Raw genomic sequence first — 19,498 nt, 5'->3', positions numbered from 1 at the left:
CATTAAAGGTTTTTTTTTTGCCAAACAAACGAAAACAAATAGAGAAAAGGGCGGAGATCAAGTCAAAGGAAGTATGAGATGATATCATATCTAAGATTCAAAATGTAATTTTTAAAAACTGACAAAAAAACAAAAAAAAAAACATAAGTTATATATATTTGTAATTTGTATTTCACAGCCAATTATATATCGTGTAATTATTATAAATACAAGTATTATAACAAAGTCATCAATCAATCATTACAGACAATAATCACTTTTGTTATATGTCATGTTTCCAGTTAGTTATGTGGCAATCATGCATGGTATGTCTACACTCATTCATGTCGCAATTGTACAGATGAAATTTGGAAATTCAGGCAGTGCATATGGCTCTGATTGCCAATGGCTTGGAAAAAGATAGTGGCTCGAAATTGTAGCAAGATTTGATTGATGTACGAAAAAAGTAAGAGAATGTTTGATATGAAAAAGTAAAAAAAAAAAAAAAAATGTTTTGCAATGATTTTTTTATTTGAATAATAGTAAAATATAATTGATATGATGTAAAAAGTAAGAATGTTGGGAGTTGAATTTAAGAAGAATAGTTTGAAGCTTTTTTGAGTCCATTGGCAAACAGAGCCTATATGCTTCCCAATTTGAGGCAGCAACAAACGTATCAAATTTGAAAGTAGATGTACTATACATTCTCTATTTATTTATTTATTGTTAAAAATTATTATTAAATTTGTGGAGTTTATGTGTTGGAGAAATAAACTGTTTAAGAGTTTTTACTTAATACACTAATATACATATCTGAACACCATTCTAGCCCAAAAACACTATGTGAATCTTACAAATTCAATAGTAATTTTAAAAAATGGGAGAATTGAAAAAGGACCAAAAAAAAAAAAGAAATGAAGCATTTTCCTAATAATTAATATGATGATAACTTTTCTCTTCCAGCAAGTTAGTTAGAGGCTAAATAAAATACATAAAGTATTATTGTTGTATTAGCAAGAAATACTGTAAAAGAAGGACGATTATTAACCGCTACTTATTACGATTATTAAGTAGTGGAGTGAAGTTGGCATTGCCGAGTGAAGCAAGACGGTAAAGATCCATTGATGGAAGGCTTTCAGTGATGAAGCTTACTGTGGTTTTTGGATTGAATGGATGGATACTTGGGAAAAATATGCTTCCAATGAATCCCTTTATATAATACCCATAACATACCACGTACGTACTTGGGAAAATATGCTTCCAATCAGGGCCGGCCCAAAGGCTAGGCGACTTAGGCTGTCGCCTAAGGCCCCCATTTAATAAGGCCCAAAAAAAATTTCCATAAAAATTTAAGGCCTCTAATAATGGTAAATAAGTAATAAGGACCAGCATATAATAATAATAATAATTTAAAAGAAAAAAAAATCTCTAACCAACATCTTTGTCTCTTAGATGGAATTTGGAGAATGAAATATTATTAAAAAACCTATCACCAACGCCTATTGTTTCTGAGTGATGGAATTTCACATTAAAAGAATAATCAAATAGTATTGTTTATTTTCAAAGTGGAATGTAGGCTATCTCTTGTCTCTTTGTTGTTGGAATTTCACATAAGAACGAGAACATTCACTCGTATCTATTATCTAGCTTGCAATTTTTCTGACTCTCTCAGAGATCAAGAACCTTCATGCTAATTCTCCAAAACCTTCTTCCTCTAAAAAACGAGAAATTTCCAAGAACTCTCTAGTCTCTGCCTCTCTGATTTATTGTTCTATTTTTATAATTTATTTTATTATAGTCAAAATAATTTTTTTTATATAACATGCGTTTAATTTGTTAATATTTTTAATCAAACATGTGTACTAGTAAAAAATATGCATTTGGATATGAAAAACTTATAAATAAATAAATAAAAAATAAATAAATAAAAATAAAATAGAGAGTAGAGAAACTGATTGAGTCTCAAAGAGGAGCTCTAAATAAATTTGTTATTAGAAATAAACAAAATATAGAGGATAATTTAGGTGAAAATTTTATAAATGAACAAGAACAAATATTTATGACACAGGCCAATGAAAAAATATTGATGCAAAAAAAATGCACCAATTGACATATTAAATTATATAAAAAAACTTGATTCTTTCTCAAAGAGAAATTAAATGGATTAGCGATAATATCAATTGAAAAAAGAATGTTAGAAAATCTTGATTATAAAAACTTAATCAGTAATTTTGTATTCCAAAAAGCGAGAATAATGATTTTTAAATAAAATATAATAATAATAATATTAAAAAAATAATTTTTTTACTTAAAGAAAAATATAAAATCTCATTTCAAAGTTTCGCTTAAGGTCTCAAAATACATTGGCCGGCCCTAACTAACTCCAAAAGCTATCGGTGCACGGCATGTGTGTGATATACAAGTACTGAATAAACTGTACGATCGTTCATAAAATATTATTGCATGTGGAGCATATCCTTGAGTCAGTATTGCATGTGATCCTCAAATGTAATTTTCAGGCTTAATTTGTCGTGATATGATAATTTAGGAAATCTCAGACTTTAGCGGACAAGAATCTTTTTTTCATGGTTTAGAATAAAAAATAAATAAAAAAGCTTGAGGGCCCAAATAAGACATGTATACATGCATGGGTTCTACACCCACCTGCTTAATTTACCATGCATGTTAATATGTTATAGTAGTAGTAAAAAAGACTAACCTGCTTTATTCATCTTCTCAGCTCCCTTTTATTGAAAGAACGTACGTGAGAATATATAATTAATCGCTTCCCCGGCCACTCTCCCTCTCCTTTTCCTTGACGTTGATCGGAAAAAAAACGAAGTACGTACGCAAGAATCACCTTTTTAATGTTGTAGATATCCACAATTTTTTTTTTTCTTTCACGTCCACGTTTTATTCATCAAAAAAAAAATAAAAAATAAAAAATTCCACGTAGAATTGTAGAAACAAACCCATCGTGTTAGAAATTGTTAAAATTTACAGCTGTAAAGAACATGCCCTAGAGAGTCTGATAACTTGGAACGTTTATCCTTCAAGGTTGAGGAGGTCATTGTATTTTGAAAACCCAGAGAAAGCTTTGAGTTGTAATAGTATCTTTTGAATATATATATATATTAAAAATAATAATACTCATCACAAAGTACTTGACAGACTCCCAACGTATAAACTAATAATATATAAAGGCATGTGGGGTGTAAGCATATTTTCCCAAGAGCCCATTCAAGCCAAAAACCATAGTATGCTACCTTCAGTAAAGGCCTTTCTCAATGGCTCTTCATCTTCTTGCTTCAGTCCACATGCTCCCATTAAAACGTTCCATGGCAGTACTTGTAACATCCGGAAGTGTCAATGTTTCTCGTCCTTTCCAATGCAGGGCCACCAACGAAATCTCAAGTACTAATTCCAATATTACTAGTGTTCGGCGATCAGCAAATTATCAACCTCCCATTTGGCACTATGATTACATCCAGTCACTTACAAGTGAATATGTGGTATACATTTTCTTATATATTGATTCTTATGGTCTGTCTTTATTTATTACTAGTTTTTGTAACTATTTTTAATTTGGCTTGGCAGGGGAAATCATGCACCAGACGGCTTGATAAGTTGAAGGGAGAAGTGAGAATGATGTTTGACGACAAAGAGGTGGATCCTCTGGAGCAACTCGAGCTGATTGATATCCTGCAAAGACTTGGATTATCATATCACTTTGAGGATGAAATAAGAAGCACATTGGAAGGTGTATACATGAATACCAACCATGGTATATGCAAGAAGGAGAAGAACTTATACGCCACTGCTCTTGAGTTTAGACTGCTAAGACAACATGGATATAGTGTGCCTCAAGGTAAACAACTTAGTACTAGTGATCAATACTTCGACCAAAATAAATAAATCAAGGACTCTGATGCAAGGAGAAGCCTTCTACCAATGCACGTAGGAGAAAGAAAATAGCAACTGTGAGAATATTTTCAAAGAGGAGTGATACATACTCTCAAGTATTATTAATTATCATATTTAACGTGAAAATTATAATTTGATAAAATAACAAATGAAAGTACATATAGCATCTAATAGTGATTTTCAATGTCACATCAAAGAGTAAGCAGTTGTGAGTGATCACTTGGATTATATGTAGCATTTTTCTATTTTCAATATTATAATTTAGCTTTATTTCTTTCCTTATTTAGTTTAGGGTTTATTGTTCACTAGTCCTATCTTCTTTACAAATACAAACCACGATAATATAGATTATGATACTTCAATATTCAATATAGTCAATATGTAGCCCTAAAGCCTTGTCTCTTTTTCTTTCCAATATGCTTTCGTTTTCTCTCTTTTAAGCATTCACTTATAGTTAATGACTAAGCAAGAGCTTTGTTGAATGCAGATATTTTCAATAGTTTCAAGAATGAGATAGGGAACTTCAAGGAATTGCATCGTGAAGATACTAAGGGAATGCTTTGCTTATATGAAGCTTCGTTCCTTTTGATAGAAGGTGAAAGTATCTTGGAGGAAGCAAGAGATTTCACAACCAGACAACTCAAAGAGTACATAAAGCAAAACAAAGATCGAAATCTTTATGTTATGGTGAGCCATGCCTTGGAGCTTCCGCTACATTGGAGGATGCTAAGGCTTGAAGCGAGGTGGTTCATTGATGTATATAGGAGCATAGAGGACATGAACTCTACCTTGCTTGAGCTTGCAGAATTGGACTTCAACATAGTACAAGCAGCCCACCAAGAAGATCTTAAACAAGTGTCAAGGTAAAAAAATTAAAAATTAAATAATAATAATAATAATAATAAATATGTTTATTCTCATTTTGTATCTTGGATCTCATCTAGAAGTACGAGGAGCTTGATCACTTGATACACCTAAAGTTGTAAGTGCATGTAAAAAAGATGAATAATACTAAAATCAAAAATAAATCTCATGGCAACATGAAAATAATTAATTAATGACTAGATAAATTGTTGCCTAAATTTGTAATTAAGCTAGTATAATTTGAAAGGTAATTAATAAAATGCATTGTTGTAAGCCTGTAACTCTAAAAGTAGTAATATTGAACGTACGATATATCCATCTTAATTTGTTTCACATGAAGGTCGTGGAGGAGCATCGGCTTTGGCGAAAAGTTGAGCTTTGCAAGGGATAGGTTGATGGAGAGTTTCTTATGGGCAGTGGGAATAATATTTCAGCCTCAGTTCGGATATTGTAGGAGAATGTTAGTGAAGGTCATTGCACTGATAACTACAATCGATGATGTTTATGATGTATATGGCACCTTGGAGGAACTTGAGCTCTTCACAGATGTTGTTGAGAGGTTCGTATATATTAATGTCAATACACCTGATCAAATGCTTCACATATGTCCATTTCTGATATAAAGATTAATCTTTATGATTCCAGATGGGATACCAGTGCAATGGATCGGCTCCCATACTATATGAAGATATGTTTTCTTGCTCTCCACAATTCCATTAATGAAATGGCCTTTGACACTCTTAAAGAACAAGGATTCCATAACATTCAGTACCTTAAAAAAGCTGTATGGACTTGACATCTAAACTCGTCAATCGCCATTATATATTATTCCTTTATTCATTAATTGCTCCCCTTTAAATGTTTCAGTGGGCAGGTTTATGCAAATCTTACTTGCTGGAAGCAAAGTGGTATTACAGCGGATATACACCATGCTTTCAAGAATACGTTGATAATGCATGGGTTTCAATATCAGCACCAGTTGTATTAGTGCATGCTTATTTTCTTGTCACAAATCCAATAACAAAGGAAGCTTTGGATTGCTTGGAAGAGTACCCCAACATAATTCGTTGGTCATCAATGATTGTACGACTTGCAGATGATCTTGGAACATCTAAGGTATATATGCAAAACAAAGTACATATCCTAAGAGTTTCATCAAGAATGCTTTTGAACACTTTAACATCCTTTATATATTTTTATGTTTTGAAACTGACCAGGATGAGTTAGAAAGAGGTGATGTTCCAAAATCAATCCAGTGTTACATGAATGAAACTGGTGCAACTGAAGAAGATGCCCGTGAGTACATAAGGTCTTTGATTAGTAACACGTGGAAGAAGATAAATGAAGAAAGAGCTGCGGATTCTCCCTTCTCTCAACCATTTATTGAAATCGTAATGAACCTTGGGAGGATGGCTCAATGCATGTACCAGTACGGGGATGGACATGGTGTTGTAGACCGTGAAACTAAGAAGCGCATATTATTATTATTCATTCATCCTGTTCCTCTACAGAGGGATCAACTCGTTAAAACATGATGGTCTTTATCCTTTTCTGTTTTTAATTTTGAAGTGATCAAATGTACTCTACTTGTAACGTCTATTTCTTCCCCACATGCAAAAAACACCAAATGCGTGTCATCCGACATTGCTTGCCGGACAATAAAAGGCCATTATGTTTACTGCAAGTTACATCACTTCCTAGTTAAGATGGTTCTAGTGCCAGTGGGCTCCCTTCCCTGTATTTCAGTTCACAAGTTCACTTACCACGTGCCTCCCATAACTTGGACATGACTCTTGTAATGGGAAGGATCAGTCTTTTGTTACTTGCTCACGCGCATATTGAAATAAATTATGATAAGTTCTTAGAGAAGGATTTGGCTTAATGCTATAAAATAAAAATAAAAATTACAGCAAATTTTCTGTAATTTTTTTAACTGTTCAAATTTAGTTTTAGTTTCTCCTTCTTTTTATGAACAGTTTAAAATTAAATTTGAAAGTTAGAAATTTACAGAAAATATCTCCGTAATTTTCCTTTTCTTTTTTTAGCACTTGAGCCATAATCTTTAGAGAAAACTTTGGGCTCCTTCAAACTAAGAATTTGAGAATCAAACCTGGCACGCATGCATGCATGCTTTTTCATTATTGACTTGGGCCCTTAATTAACCAAAAGTATCACCATCCACGCATGCTGCTTTGATAATGTTTTTTATTTTATATTATCAGGACTCAAAATCCAAGAAATTTCTCTTGGAGAGAGAAAAACATTTATTTTTTGGCACTTAAATAAGTCCTTCATTCGATTTAAAATTAAAAAAATAGAAAAGAAAAGAAAAGGAGGAGGCCAGGCAGGCAGCCAGAGTGAGGATTTAGAGAAATCAGGCTAGACTGGCCATAGAAGGGGCTCCCTGTCAATTTGTTCAGATTACATAAAAGACCCCTCAATATCATATAGAAATTATTAGTAGTAATACAGCATCCATCTGGGATGTAGAAATAGGAATTATGTGATTCCATGTAGCGAGGATCTACTCTTTCCTGAATGCTAATTGAACCAGAATACAGTGGGCCTAGGCCAACCACCACTACCCATCTCAAAATCCAAACCCTGGCGGCCTCCGCATATGGAGGAGCCATGAGCTCAGGAAAAAACTGAGGCATTCAATTGACCAAAAGCAATCACCTAAAAGACTTAAGAATCAGCAGCTGGTTCAGATTTTGGTTCTGACGATCCAACAATTTCTTCAAAGGCTTCCATGTCGATGGTCATTTCATCATCTATTTCAGCCTCTTCTACATCTGTCATTACTTCATCCCTGTCTCCTACCACAACAGCCTCAACCCCGTTTTGTACTGAATTCGGGTGAGGCTCAGGTTCTTCGCTTGCTTTCTCTGCTGCTTCGTCTGCCTTTGGCATCACTGATTGCGGATACGGATCAGTAGAGATGGTCAACATAGACGTCACCAACAAATTCTACAAACAGGACAAGATTAATTGTTGAAACAGTAAGCATCAAAAGCGGGGTCCTGATTAAAGAATAAATACAAACTGTATATATATACACACACACAGGCGTTTAATACATAAATTTTAGAAGAAAATTGTCCCATAAGAGCCATAGTTTTATCCCTATAATAAATCAAAAAAGACGAACATAAACATAAACAGAAAAGGTACAATGCATGCAAGAGTATTGTATTGACTAGCATACCTTTTCTAGTGCTAAAGCAAGCTTCGAGAGATTTGGGTAAATACTTCGTCCTTCCAATAGAATCTGCCCAGTACAAATAAAATAGTACATATTAAAGCAAGTTAGAGTAAATTAGATATGTAACAGCAAATAGACATTTGATGTGCAATATCTTCCTAGGCAAGAACAAGTTATAAATTAGTTAAAGATGTGCAATTATTCCCATCGCCCACCCCCAAAGATATCCACCAACTTTTTCTTTGTTTTTTTTTTTTTTTAGGTGGCCGGGGGCGGTTGGAAAAAGAGCTATGACAGTTTAAAAACCACTACCAAGACATAGAGAGTCAACAATAGATGAATAATGTAATTATAAACGGCATGACTAACAACATATTAAATAATATACAAAATGAAAGTAATCACCTCACTGAGCCTCTGCAGGGTAAATGGAGGACCTTCAACAAAGCTAAGAAGAGCTGCATCATAGAAAGACATAAAGGATCATAAAAACACGAGCCTTCAGAATTTTTTTTGCATGAAATGCCACTTGCAAGACCCTAACCCACACTTCCAAAAAATTCCATGAGAAGAACTAGAAACTTTTTTTATTATTATTATTTTATGAATAGAATAACTAAAAAAAAAAAAAAAAAAGATTCTAAATGAAACTAAAATCCTACAATGTTATATTCTTGAGAGAAAAGAAACAAGAAATTCATTAAACATAAGACAAAAACTACAAGACCAGTGACGAGCAATCTCATATTCAGTATAGCAAGCACAACTATGTGAGTGTTATAATGATTCATGGGCCGACTGAATGAGAGGCCTGAGGACCTTCCCAATAAAACACCATTAAAAACTTCAACTAGCAATTTCACATCAACCATCAGTAGGAATGATAAGATAAGAAATTTATTTCTTTCTCACTATTGATGGATTAGTTCTAAGAAGTCCATCCAAAGCCAAATCCTTTTTAAGTCTGTCAAGAGTCCATGAAAGACCCCTTAAGCGACTTGCCAACAAGTACGGTAGAGCAGTTAGGCTTCATCCAGCAACTTGCCAAAACTTTTTTTTTACCAAAACTTTAAGTGTAACAGATGCTACGAACTAGATCTAATGACAAACTCTGACTTCACACTGCAGCACAGGTTCACTTCTCAGTCTCTCTATCTCTCACTCTACCCCCCCAAACTACAAACCCTTGTCTTCCATGATTCTAAACTATGAGGAAGATTTCAATGTAGCACCATTGGTACAATGTGGTTGGGAGGACAATGGCTTCACAATCCAAAGTCACACCAATTTGGGCATCAATGCAATCTAACACTAAGAACCTACTCTTTTTCCCTACATCATCTACAATTTTTTCCTAGCAAGAAAAACATGGATACGCAAAATATAGCAAACTTAATACTGATAACACCTCAGCAAGCCAAACCATTTTACAAGTTTGAATCAATATTTTCTGACTTTTTCATATAAAATTCAAAAAAGACAATGTTTCCAGTAAAAGGTGAACTGAGAAGGGATCATCCACTAGTGGTCCACTGAAACCATAATTGGTTTCAAAAATAGCTAGCAAAACCATGTTCAACAGAGGCAGCAATCAAAACAAGCTTAGCACTTTCTTTTGAACAAGTAACCATTAAACCACAAGCTAAGCATTGAAAGCTCGTGTATTAAGTCAAGCCAAGCTTGATTAGGATTGGACTGAAGTTAAATGCATCTTCCACTCAATCAATTGAAGCTCAATCACCAAAGTATTAGATTTGGTTGCTTTAGCTCATTTTCAACCAAGCCAAGCTGGAAAATATTCTTTCAGAATTCAGTTGTCACACATCCAGAATCAAGTAAAGACTCTAGGTTTCCAGCAAGCCACTGACATATTCATTCTTATTATGAATTAATGATTTTCATATGTTTTCCTGATAATCTTCTTTTAACCTCAATCCCATATGTTTTGCACTAGAAGACATGATTAGGAATATACCTTCATCCAACCTTTTTACAAGCTCCAGGTATGTTTCTCCTAAAGAAGCATTTTGCTGCTCAGTAGTCATTTTTGCCTCAGCATACTCCGACAAGACCTTCATTTTCATAGAGAAAGAAAAGGTAATGGTCATTCTGGAAAGCGAAGATAATGATGCAATGATGTCGTATGTTACAAAAACTAAAAACCATAAAAATGATTACTGTGAAGTAACTAGAGACTCATGCCAGTATACCTCCTCCCCATACCTGCTTCAGCTGAAAGGATAGCATATTCTTCAATTTGTACCAACCATGCCTGAGGTACAAAACACAAAACATGAAAGGATGCAAAGATTAAACAAGCAATTATATTTAGCACCGTGACCACAAGCAATTATATCATGCATCACGACCACGTTCACTTTTACATTTCCTATAATTGTAACATGCAAACTAAGACAAAATGGGCAACCTATCACCTAAACATTGAAATAGCTACACAGTAACAAAAATAAGTACAAATCTGCTTCACAGCTAACTGACACCTTGCCTGCCATATTTAAATCAACTACAACTCAATATCAACAGTTAATACAGTACAATCCAGTTGCATTTACAAAATAGAAATATCAATTAAAAATATCAATAAAACCATAATTCATCAGGTTGTTGAATTAATTATGACAATGTCAACTAGTGTACCATCACAGAATCCATCATCGTGAATCACTTATAAAGCTCAATTTCACCTAGTAAGTAAGCAATGTAGGACTTAGCACCTATGAATGTCTTTATACCACCCACTTTATGAAAAGTGCATCAAGAATTTCCTGGTGGTTCCTGGTGTTACAATATGACAAGAGTGATTCAAATCAAGAAAGCGTGTCTTGTGAAAGTAATGAGTTTTCCTTGAATTAGATCCAATGTCTTAACACTCCACAACACCACATTTCTCTTCCGAACGAAACATATAATAAATAACAACATACAACACTACCAGAAACATGCAAGATAAGTGTCAACGATTTGGAGATGAAACGGCAATAGGATCACTTCTCCATAATGAATATGAAGCTGGAAAACATTTTTTGCTTTTGAAAAAGGTGTAATATCATATGAAAGACATGACTTCAACGGAATGGAGAGTCCATGGATCTAGGGAAGATTCTTTGTTTTTTGAAAGTAGCTTTTTTCACTTGTCTGCAGCTTTAGGGAAGATTCTTACCATGGAAAATCTTAAGAAGAGATTGCAGTCGATAGGTGCTGCTTGTGCAAACGGAATGGAGAGTCCTTGGATCTAGGTTTGTTTTCTGAAAGTAGCTTTTTTTCGCTTGTCCACGGCTCTAGGGAAGATTCTTATCATGGAGTTGTTGGAAGGTTGCAACATAGGGGGGTGCGCAATTGTGAGGGGCAGCCGAGAGACAACGGGAGGTGGCATCGGGGAAAGAGGGCAACTGATTTCCTTAATAAGGATGGGTGGTGTCGCAGTTAGAGAATGGGGTGGGAGACAGAGGGGAAGACAAGGTCCAAAAAATGGCTTACGCCCCTTGTAAGCATAAGCCATTTTCCTCCCTATGGTGGCAAATTTGTTGTTAAACCAAAAATCATTTTCTGTTGACCAGTATTTTTGGTCTGCACCCAACACCAGAAAATAGGGAGTTTTCTTGAAAACGTTTTATGGCGAAACAAACGCTACCTTATGAGGAAAAGATTTCACTCTATCAAGTCTTCAAGCCTTCTAAAAGGTCATATTTCTATCAAAGAAGTTCCATTTTAAGTAATCATAAGAAATTAAAAACTATAAAAAGCATGTCACACCTTGGCATCAATTCAATAGCTATTCCATTTGTCTTGTTAAAAGAATTTTTTTTTTTTTTTTTTATAAGTAATGTTGTATATCAAAAGCGTAGAGGGATGCAACCCTAGTACACAGGAAGTGCAGAGGGACGCAACCCTAGTAAAAAAATCTTTTATCTTCAACTCCTCTTTCCTCCATTAGTGTGATCTTGAAGAACAATTTGCTTACTAAAGATTTTACTCATTATTTCAACATTCACTTAAAACAATTTCAAAAAGAATGAGGTCCCATTTGGTTTGCGGAATGAAACCTAGGAATAGCTATTCTTTCATTTGGTAGGACTTATTCCTAGAAGTAGTTATTCCCATGAGAATAACTATTTCCTTATGAAAAGGAATACTTATTCCTCTAAAAAATGAGATGAATAGTTATTCCTTAAAGAATAGACAACATTTTCCAAAAAACAAATTTTTTTCAAAATTTTCTTTCAACCCTTAAATTTGTTTTTTATTAAAAAACAAAAAAATAAAAACAGAAAAACATTGATTTGCAGGCCGGCCACCCACTGTAGAACCTAGGGTTGGTCGCACCACCCCCGGGGCACCTTGGGGTGGACCCCCGAGGTGCTCCGAGGGTGATGCGATCATCCCCGGTGGATCCCGATCTCAATCAGAGGTGGCTAAGCCACCCCCAAATCCACCGGGTGTGGTGTGACCACCCCAGGTCCTACAGTAGGTGGCCAGCCACCTGCTGCAATTCAACAGTTTTCTTTTTTCTTTTTCTTTTTTAATTTGAGTTTTAGAAAAAATAAGAAATGTGGGTTTTTTTTTTTTAACTTTGGTTCAATTCCAATTATAACACATATATTGTTACCAAGCTAAGGAATATGAATAACTATTCTATTCCACTCGTCTATTCCATTAATAACTATTCATTTTCTTAATGGAATACCCATTCCTTTTCTTAATCTAGCAATAAAATGAACATACTCCAAACATGACAGACCATACAATAATGTAAACAGAGCAACCAAAAAGGCTATCACATATGCAAACCAAAACATAAGACAATTATTTGAATCAAGGGAAGAAAATGAGAGATACAGTAACAGAGCTGCCACTGGTGATGATGATGGTGATACACAAAGATTGAGATACATCCCCCAGCCCCACCCAAAAAAATAATAGTAGTAATTCCCTAAAAGAGATCTGGTTGTTTTTGCTGTTGCTTCTTACATGCATTTAATGCAGTAACAATAAAAGATGCACTAAGCACTAAATCTAACCATACAAGACTTAAAGAAGGAAATTTTTAAATGAAAGCATACCAAAATTTCCCAGTGGATGCAATAACTTCAAGTATGCCTTTGACTTCTTCTTCAGCAAACTCACACTCCAGTTCCACGCCTCTAAAATCTCAAGTGAAACACTCCTTTAATAAGATAAAAATCATAGAAGACACAAATATCAACACACAGAAATTTTTAGACAATGATGAACATCAAGACCAGTCTAGCAAGGTTGCAGGTTAATAGATTAAAAATCAAAATTCGACAAGAAACGATCATTTGGTAGTAGCTGAACTTCTGCTGATCATGTTTAAGAAGATATACAAATATAGCACATTCCAAGAAGATGGTACTCATAAACATTTGCATGTTTACAGTTATTTTTTATAATTTTACAGATTTGGGTAGTTTCATGTCAAAGTTATGAAGCATTTATTTATGATTTTAGTAAATTCTAGTTTACTTTGATCTTATTCACCTATTAGAAATCCTGGATCTTTTAAGTAGGTTTCCAATCTAAAAATTTTATACCAGTTATAAACCATATAAGCAACAGAAAAATTAAGCATATTGATTAAGAATAATAATCTGCAGAGTTTTGGACTTTTTCAACAGTGAGACTTCATATATTCCTTCTAGAATAGACTCCTACATGACTTAATAAAACTCAGGTACTCCAATGCTTTTACATCCATTTCTATAATCTGCACTGCTATGCAAAACTTTCCACCTAAAACCAACCCATTGGAAAAATGAATACCATTTGCAAGAACCTACCCTTTTGTCCACAGATCCCAACCAATATGAAACATCAATCCAATTTCATTCATAACTAACAAAAAAAAAATTAATAGTACTTTAAAGGAACCTAATCGAATCCAATTAGTGCTAGTTACCTATGACACCCCCCAAAAGTTAAGTCTCGCATTTTGTGGGTGGATTGCGAAAGTGTTACATGGATACTAAATCTCATATTGGTTATGTTGTGAGTACACTTGTGAGGTTGTGTCTCACATTGAGAAAGTTTGAGAAAGTATAAAGAAAAATAGTAGTTAAGATGCCTAAAGTGGACCCAAGCCCATTAGCTTATGCTTTTGAGCTAAAAGTTGTATCCAAATATATATATATATATGGTTGGTCGGGCGTAAGCAACCTGATGGCATGCCCCTCGTAAGAGCCCCCTCTTGGTATCAGAGCCTAAAATAGACTGTTGATCCTCTCACTCTTTAATAGAATGGTAAAGAGAGGCTCTCCTGCGGCAGGTGCGGGTCCGCTCAAGTGCTAGGACTCGTATGCTCTGGTTGGTACGCAGTGCAGCTGAGGCGCTATGCTGAACAGCGGCGTGGTTTGGTGAAATTCCGAGACCCCTGCACTGTGGGGTTAGGGTTGGTCGGGCGTAAGCAACCTGACGGCATTCTCCTTGGTATATATATATATATATACCAAGGAGAACAAAGCTTACCTTCATCTTCCTCTTCAACAAACCAAGTACAGCCTCTTTACCAAGAAGCCCAAGACCCTTATAATCTTGGTGAAGATTGAAGTCTGAAAAGCCCAAATACAGCAAGCACTATTCATCACTATTTTGGCGGTCATTACTATTTGTCGGCCATTACTGTTTAGCACTATTCATGTCGGTCAGCACTATTCATCATTGTTCATCACTATTCATGTCGGTCAGCACTGTTCACATCACTATTCATCAATGTTCATCCCGGCAAGTCACTGTTCATCTATAGTGTTCATCCCGACAAGTCACTGTTCATCTACAGTGTTCAACTTTTTATCTTTCTATTTATATTTTATAGCATCCTCCGCTCATGTATTAGCAATTCGGTTCTTCCGAATTTTCATAATACTCTTTTCTCTTTTCCCTCTCTGCAGTGAAATCTCACAAATATATATGTCAGAGTTTCATCCATGTATTACAGAATGTTTCATTCAATGAAAACTTCTTCAAGATTTTCTTGATTAGCTGTATAACATGGGGAGCTTATTTGTGATTCTATCTTTATACCTTTTTACTTTAAATTTTTATCTCTTCTTAAAGGTTCAGCATAAGCTGAGGAAGAGGTAGAATTTCTACGGCTTGTGTTGTATCTTGGAAAGTTGTTTCTTTTATCATGAAGGGTGGTTTGTTGAGTTTTGGTCTGTCAAAACTTAACCTAACACTACCATCTAAGTATTGTTGTAAACAGTTTAGATCAAATGCTGTATTTTCCGTTTTTGTTGGCATGTTTTCATTTTCTAATAGCCATTTTGATGGGAGTTCTATTTCAAACCAAACTACTAATTTTGGTACTCTAACGTTTGCTTCACAAGAATGTGTCTGTATTAGTAAAGTTTTATCTTTGGGACTTTTAACAAGAGCATAAACATTAAGATTTGTTTTCATTGACTTGTAATAAAATCTGTAAATTAATGCTAAAGGTTGGCTTCCTTCTAACAGATCATAACTTGCTGTTTTAATGTTCAAAGTTAAAGCTTTTAAGATCTATGGATCACTTAAACTTAAAGTGAAATCAAGGAAACAGTCAAAATGAATTGATCATTTATGAAGACTAGATTTAACGACTCCTAACATGCTAATGCTGTAATCTTTATGTCTTGCATCTCTTAAACACAAAAATACAGAGGCATTGATTCCTAGACGGACTAGGGGTTTTACAGCAACTTGGATTAATCCTATGTGAAGGAAATTTATTTTCTTTTCCCTAAGTTTTTTAATTACTTCTTTAGAAAGTAATTGACATGTATCATGATGTTTATTTAAAGCATAGACTTGTTCAACTGTTATAGTTTTATCTTCTTTTTCCCACTGAGTTAACATGTTTAATTTTTTATTTTCATAAATTTTGATAAATTCAAAAAAATTTATATGTAACTTAAGTGCGTTCATAAATTTTTCCCATTCTGCAAAAAATTTTATTTTTTGTTCTTTTGTATATTTTGACTTATATTTTTCTCTTTTTTTTGCATTCTTGGTAGAATTATAGTTTTTTATTAAAGGTTGGAGGTTTTAAAGCAAATGGTTTACTTATAGTCATTAATTGTGGGTGTAAAGGAGGTTCTTCTTTATATATATATGACTCCCTTAATATTTCTCTCCCTAACAATTGGTATCAGAGCTATATATACTCTTATTTGACTCCCTTAAGAGCATCTCCAACAAGAGTGGCTATTCTAGCCGCTCAAAATACACCTTCTTTCATTTTAGCTACTAGTTTTTCACTACACACTTCAGCAGAACATCTATTTTAACCATCTCTTTTAATTAAATATTATTTTTTAATATTATTTTATTATTTTCTAACTTTCCCTTTTCTTCCCCATCTCTCTCACACAGAGCAAAAATTGATGCGGTGAATATCAAGCACCCCAACATTTGAGAAACCTTGAAACAACATTCACACTTGGTAGCTCAAAGTCTGCAATCATGTTTCCCCCCAAAGACATGCCTTCACCATCTTAATTATTCTTAGCCTATGCCTCCATGGCCGCTTCAATGATGCTTGTACGGTCGATGGCCAACGAGCTCATTCCCCACCCAATTCGTGGCTATATCGTCTCTACCCTGCGCCGACTCGGAGAAAAACAACCCCAATGATCGTTATCCTCCGAGATCAGAAAAACGCTACTTTGAGCTCACTCTCCACAAGGTACACAAGGAAAAGATCTTGAACTCTTACGTGCCCTTTTCCTTGAGAGAGCCAAGGCCATCAAAGATGAGGAGAGGGAGAATTTCTTGAACCCATATTTGGATGACAGTGAGGGTCCGGTGAGGGAGAGCAAGAAATGAGAGAGAGAAAAGTTTGAGCGTTGAGGGAGAGATAGGAGAGATAAAAAATAATTAAAAAAATCTTACAAGGGGCTACAGTGAACTTTTAAATATGAAAGTTCACTATAGCACTAGTAGGGAAAACCTCTACTTTACAAGCTCTGTTGGAGCAAGAAAAAAAGTGAAAATAGCTAAATTTAACTAAAAGGCTAGTTTTCAAGCTCTGCTGGAGATGCTCTAATATTTTTCTCCCTGACAATTGGTATCAGAGCTATGGTTAGCTTCCGATGTTGATACGAGTGTCTTAGTTTGACTCCGGTAAAAAGAGTGGTAGCTCTTGGAGTACGCATGACACTCGTGTAAAATGACTCACGCATGAGGAGTTGGGTCAATGTGGAAGATTCACAAGTGAGGTTGTGTCCCACATTGAGAAAGTTATGTAACTAACGGTTACATAGCAGTTATGTAACTAACAAAAATTCTCAAGCACCCTATAATGCTAACTTTCATTTTTTTCTCCCAGGTAAAAATTTCAAAGTGGCTGCTGGAAACATCTAAAACAACTGTGGTTTTTTCTTTCTTTCCTTGTACAGTACGGCTGGTTGCCTATGGCATAGAATGCTTTGTCCAGCCATGCATTGGTTGTTGCTCAATTCTCCCCCAGTTAGGGAAAGCTTTAACTCAAGTTTCAAAGTATTCAAGTAATAGAAAACCATGAATTTTGAATAGCAGCCACTGCAAAAGCTGAGAACTTCAAAATCTGTACCTTTTTGTCTTCTTGGTTGACATACTGATGTAGATAGCAGATTGTTCTTCTTTCCAATCTCATTGTGAAATCTATGTGGGTTGATAAAATTGATTGAGATAGCTAGATAAGAAAATCATCTTTCGATACATATGGAACTTGGGTTGTTTTTGTCCCTCCACGGCATTCATGGGAGTTGTCATGCATTTGCTAGACACTTTTAAAACAACCACTTCAAGCTGAAATTGGTAAGAACTTGAAGAGTTCAGATTCAAAGGAGCTTGTATCGGACCTTCTGTAAGTTAAAAGCCAAGACATGGGATCACCAATTCCTTTATGCATTCAAAATGTGAAGAAAATTTCATTAGGGGCCTTTTTTTTTCTCTTAGATGAGAGAGTCTTAAGTAAGTCACTGCTGCAAGAACAAAAGTCATGTTCCCTAAACAGCTAAGAAATAGACTTACGTCATCAATTTTGACAAACGATCCATTTAAATACAATAATCACGTTATAGCTCCTTAATTATTTGATCTCATGAATGCAAATTCAGCAAACTGATGTGGTTGTTCGTTCTACCAATATCATATGTTTGAAGCGCAAAGATTTCACTCAGAAAATAAAAGATTCCATACTAATAGATTCAGTATCACAACCGTGGGATCCAAGATACAGATTTTTTGGTTTATCTCTTTGTTGGTTCTGCTCGATCCAGAATGTTTCAGTTTAGGTCCTACCTACAATCTGGATATACTAGGGGATGATGTATGGTACATTGGTACCCCTCAATGACAGCCCAAAGCATGCTTTAGCGCTTGCTCGCCAAAGCATTAACCAATCCACAAATTTCAATACCCTTGTGACCCATCACGTTTCTTCCCTCGGACACCAGCAGTAAAAAAAAAAAAAAAAAATTATGAGTAAATTTTTTTTTTTGTTTTGGTCCTCATCCAATTGGACCAAAATTTTCTTGAAGCCCTCAAAGTCATGTGAGAGAGCTTCCAACTTATATGATTCGAAGGGACATTTGGGATTTCATGAGAATAGAGAATCAGTGAAGCTAGAGAGTTGTATGAAGTCAGTGGCTCCCAAGTAATGAAACCCTAAGATTTCAACGCCACACCGAACATACATAAGAGGAAAAGATGCAAAGCGATAAACCATAGAAGCACTACACGAGAGGCAAAGCGAATTATGAACAAAACATGTAAGGTAAGCGGTATATACCCGTGATTAGTGGCCTCAGGGACGATATTATCTTCGTTGGGAACAGCATCATTGGAAGGAGTGATTGAGTGCTCCGAATTTTCATTCGATGGCGTCTCCATACAGAGCATCCACCTACTCGAGTCAAGACGAAGTTTTGCAAGTTTGGAAAATGAGAGAAGAGGTGAGAGAGACAAACCAAAGGGGGAAAGAGACGAGATGCGATGGCGAACAAGCGGCGGCGGCGACGAAGCAGTGGCGACGCTGAGTGAGGGCTGATAAGGCCGAGATCGAATGAGGAGGGGGGAACGTTTGATTGGGGAACGAGCCACTAAGCTTTTGCCACATAGTATGGCACTATCCGTAATCTCAGCCGTTCAATCTTCCCATTTCGTTAGATTTAATCATAGCCATCGGATACTAAATCTAGACTGCCATCAACTTTCCAGTTTCTCAAATTAACACTTCATTTGCAATTAAGGCTCCGTTAACTATAATCACTATATATATATATAAACTATAAAAAAAAATCTGCAATATATCCCTTTATTTTGGTAACAAAAATGGTCACTTCAAAAATTTAGAAAAAACAAAAAATACAAAAAAAAAAATCTGAAAAACATAAAATAAATAAATAAATAAAAATTGTGATCCATACCAGCAGTGGATCAGGATCTACTGGGTCTTCCACAGACCCACGGCTAGAGCGGGTTTTTTTTTTTTTTTTAAATAAGGGTATTTGTCTTTTTTATAATTTT

The 19,498-nt window shown here is 35.0% G+C and overlaps 2 protein-coding genes across 2 annotated transcripts; one reads left to right on the top strand and one right to left on the bottom strand.

Moving 5' to 3' along the window:
* The first annotated feature begins 3,232 nt into the window (after positions 1-3,232).
* On the top strand, positions 3,233-6,372 carry LOC132166752 (myrcene synthase, chloroplastic-like). The gene is made up of 7 exons (XM_059577631.1): positions 3,233-3,491; positions 3,577-3,847; positions 4,391-4,766; positions 5,108-5,326; positions 5,413-5,551; positions 5,635-5,883; positions 5,985-6,372. Exons 1-7 carry the CDS (start codon positions 3,267-3,269, stop codon positions 6,300-6,302), a joined length of 1,797 nt encoding a protein of 598 aa, XP_059433614.1. The 5' UTR covers positions 3,233-3,266; the 3' UTR covers positions 6,303-6,372.
* A 759-nt stretch (positions 6,373-7,131) lies between these two features.
* Positions 7,132-19,087, bottom strand: LOC132167961 (uncharacterized). The gene is made up of 7 exons (XM_059579016.1): positions 18,762-19,087; positions 13,054-13,134; positions 10,196-10,244; positions 9,948-10,044; positions 8,378-8,430; positions 7,976-8,038; positions 7,132-7,737 (listed from the first exon to the last, which is right to left on the bottom strand). The coding sequence occupies exons 1-7, from the start codon at positions 18,869-18,871 to the stop codon at positions 7,456-7,458; spliced, it is 735 nt and encodes a 244-aa protein (XP_059434999.1). The 5' UTR covers positions 18,872-19,087; the 3' UTR covers positions 7,132-7,455.
* Between the last annotated feature and the right edge of the window lie 411 nt (positions 19,088-19,498).

The sequence above is a fragment of the Corylus avellana genome, chromosome ca1 (genome assembly GCF_901000735.1).
Source record: "Corylus avellana chromosome ca1, CavTom2PMs-1.0".
Classification (NCBI taxonomy): domain Eukaryota; kingdom Viridiplantae; phylum Streptophyta; class Magnoliopsida; order Fagales; family Betulaceae; genus Corylus; species Corylus avellana.
The sequence above is the reverse complement of the archived record's forward strand: the minus strand, read 5'-3'. Positions and strand labels throughout refer to the sequence as shown.

Bases quoted from the DNA above. Each gene is read 5' to 3' on its own strand.
- LOC132166752 (XM_059577631.1), top strand. From the start codon at position 3,267: ATGGCTCTTCATCTTCTTGCTTCAGTCCACATGCTCCCATTAAAACGT. The intron at 5,327-5,412 runs GTTCGTATATAT...TTATGATTCCAG, and splicing joins TTCACAGATGTTGTTGAGAG to ATGGGATACCAGTGCAATGG. The intron at 5,552-5,634 runs GTATGGACTTGA...TAAATGTTTCAG, and splicing joins TTCAGTACCTTAAAAAAGCT to TGGGCAGGTTTATGCAAATC.
- LOC132167961 (XM_059579016.1), bottom strand. From the start codon at position 18,871: ATGCTCTGTATGGAGACGCCATCGAATGAAAATTCGGAGCACTCAATC. The intron at 10,045-10,195 runs GTATGGGGAGGA...ATGAAAATGAAG, and splicing joins TATCCTTTCAGCTGAAGCAG to GTCTTGTCGGAGTATGCTGA. The intron at 8,039-8,377 runs GTGATTACTTTC...TGTACTGGGCAG, and splicing joins CCCTGCAGAGGCTCAGTGAG to ATTCTATTGGAAGGACGAAG.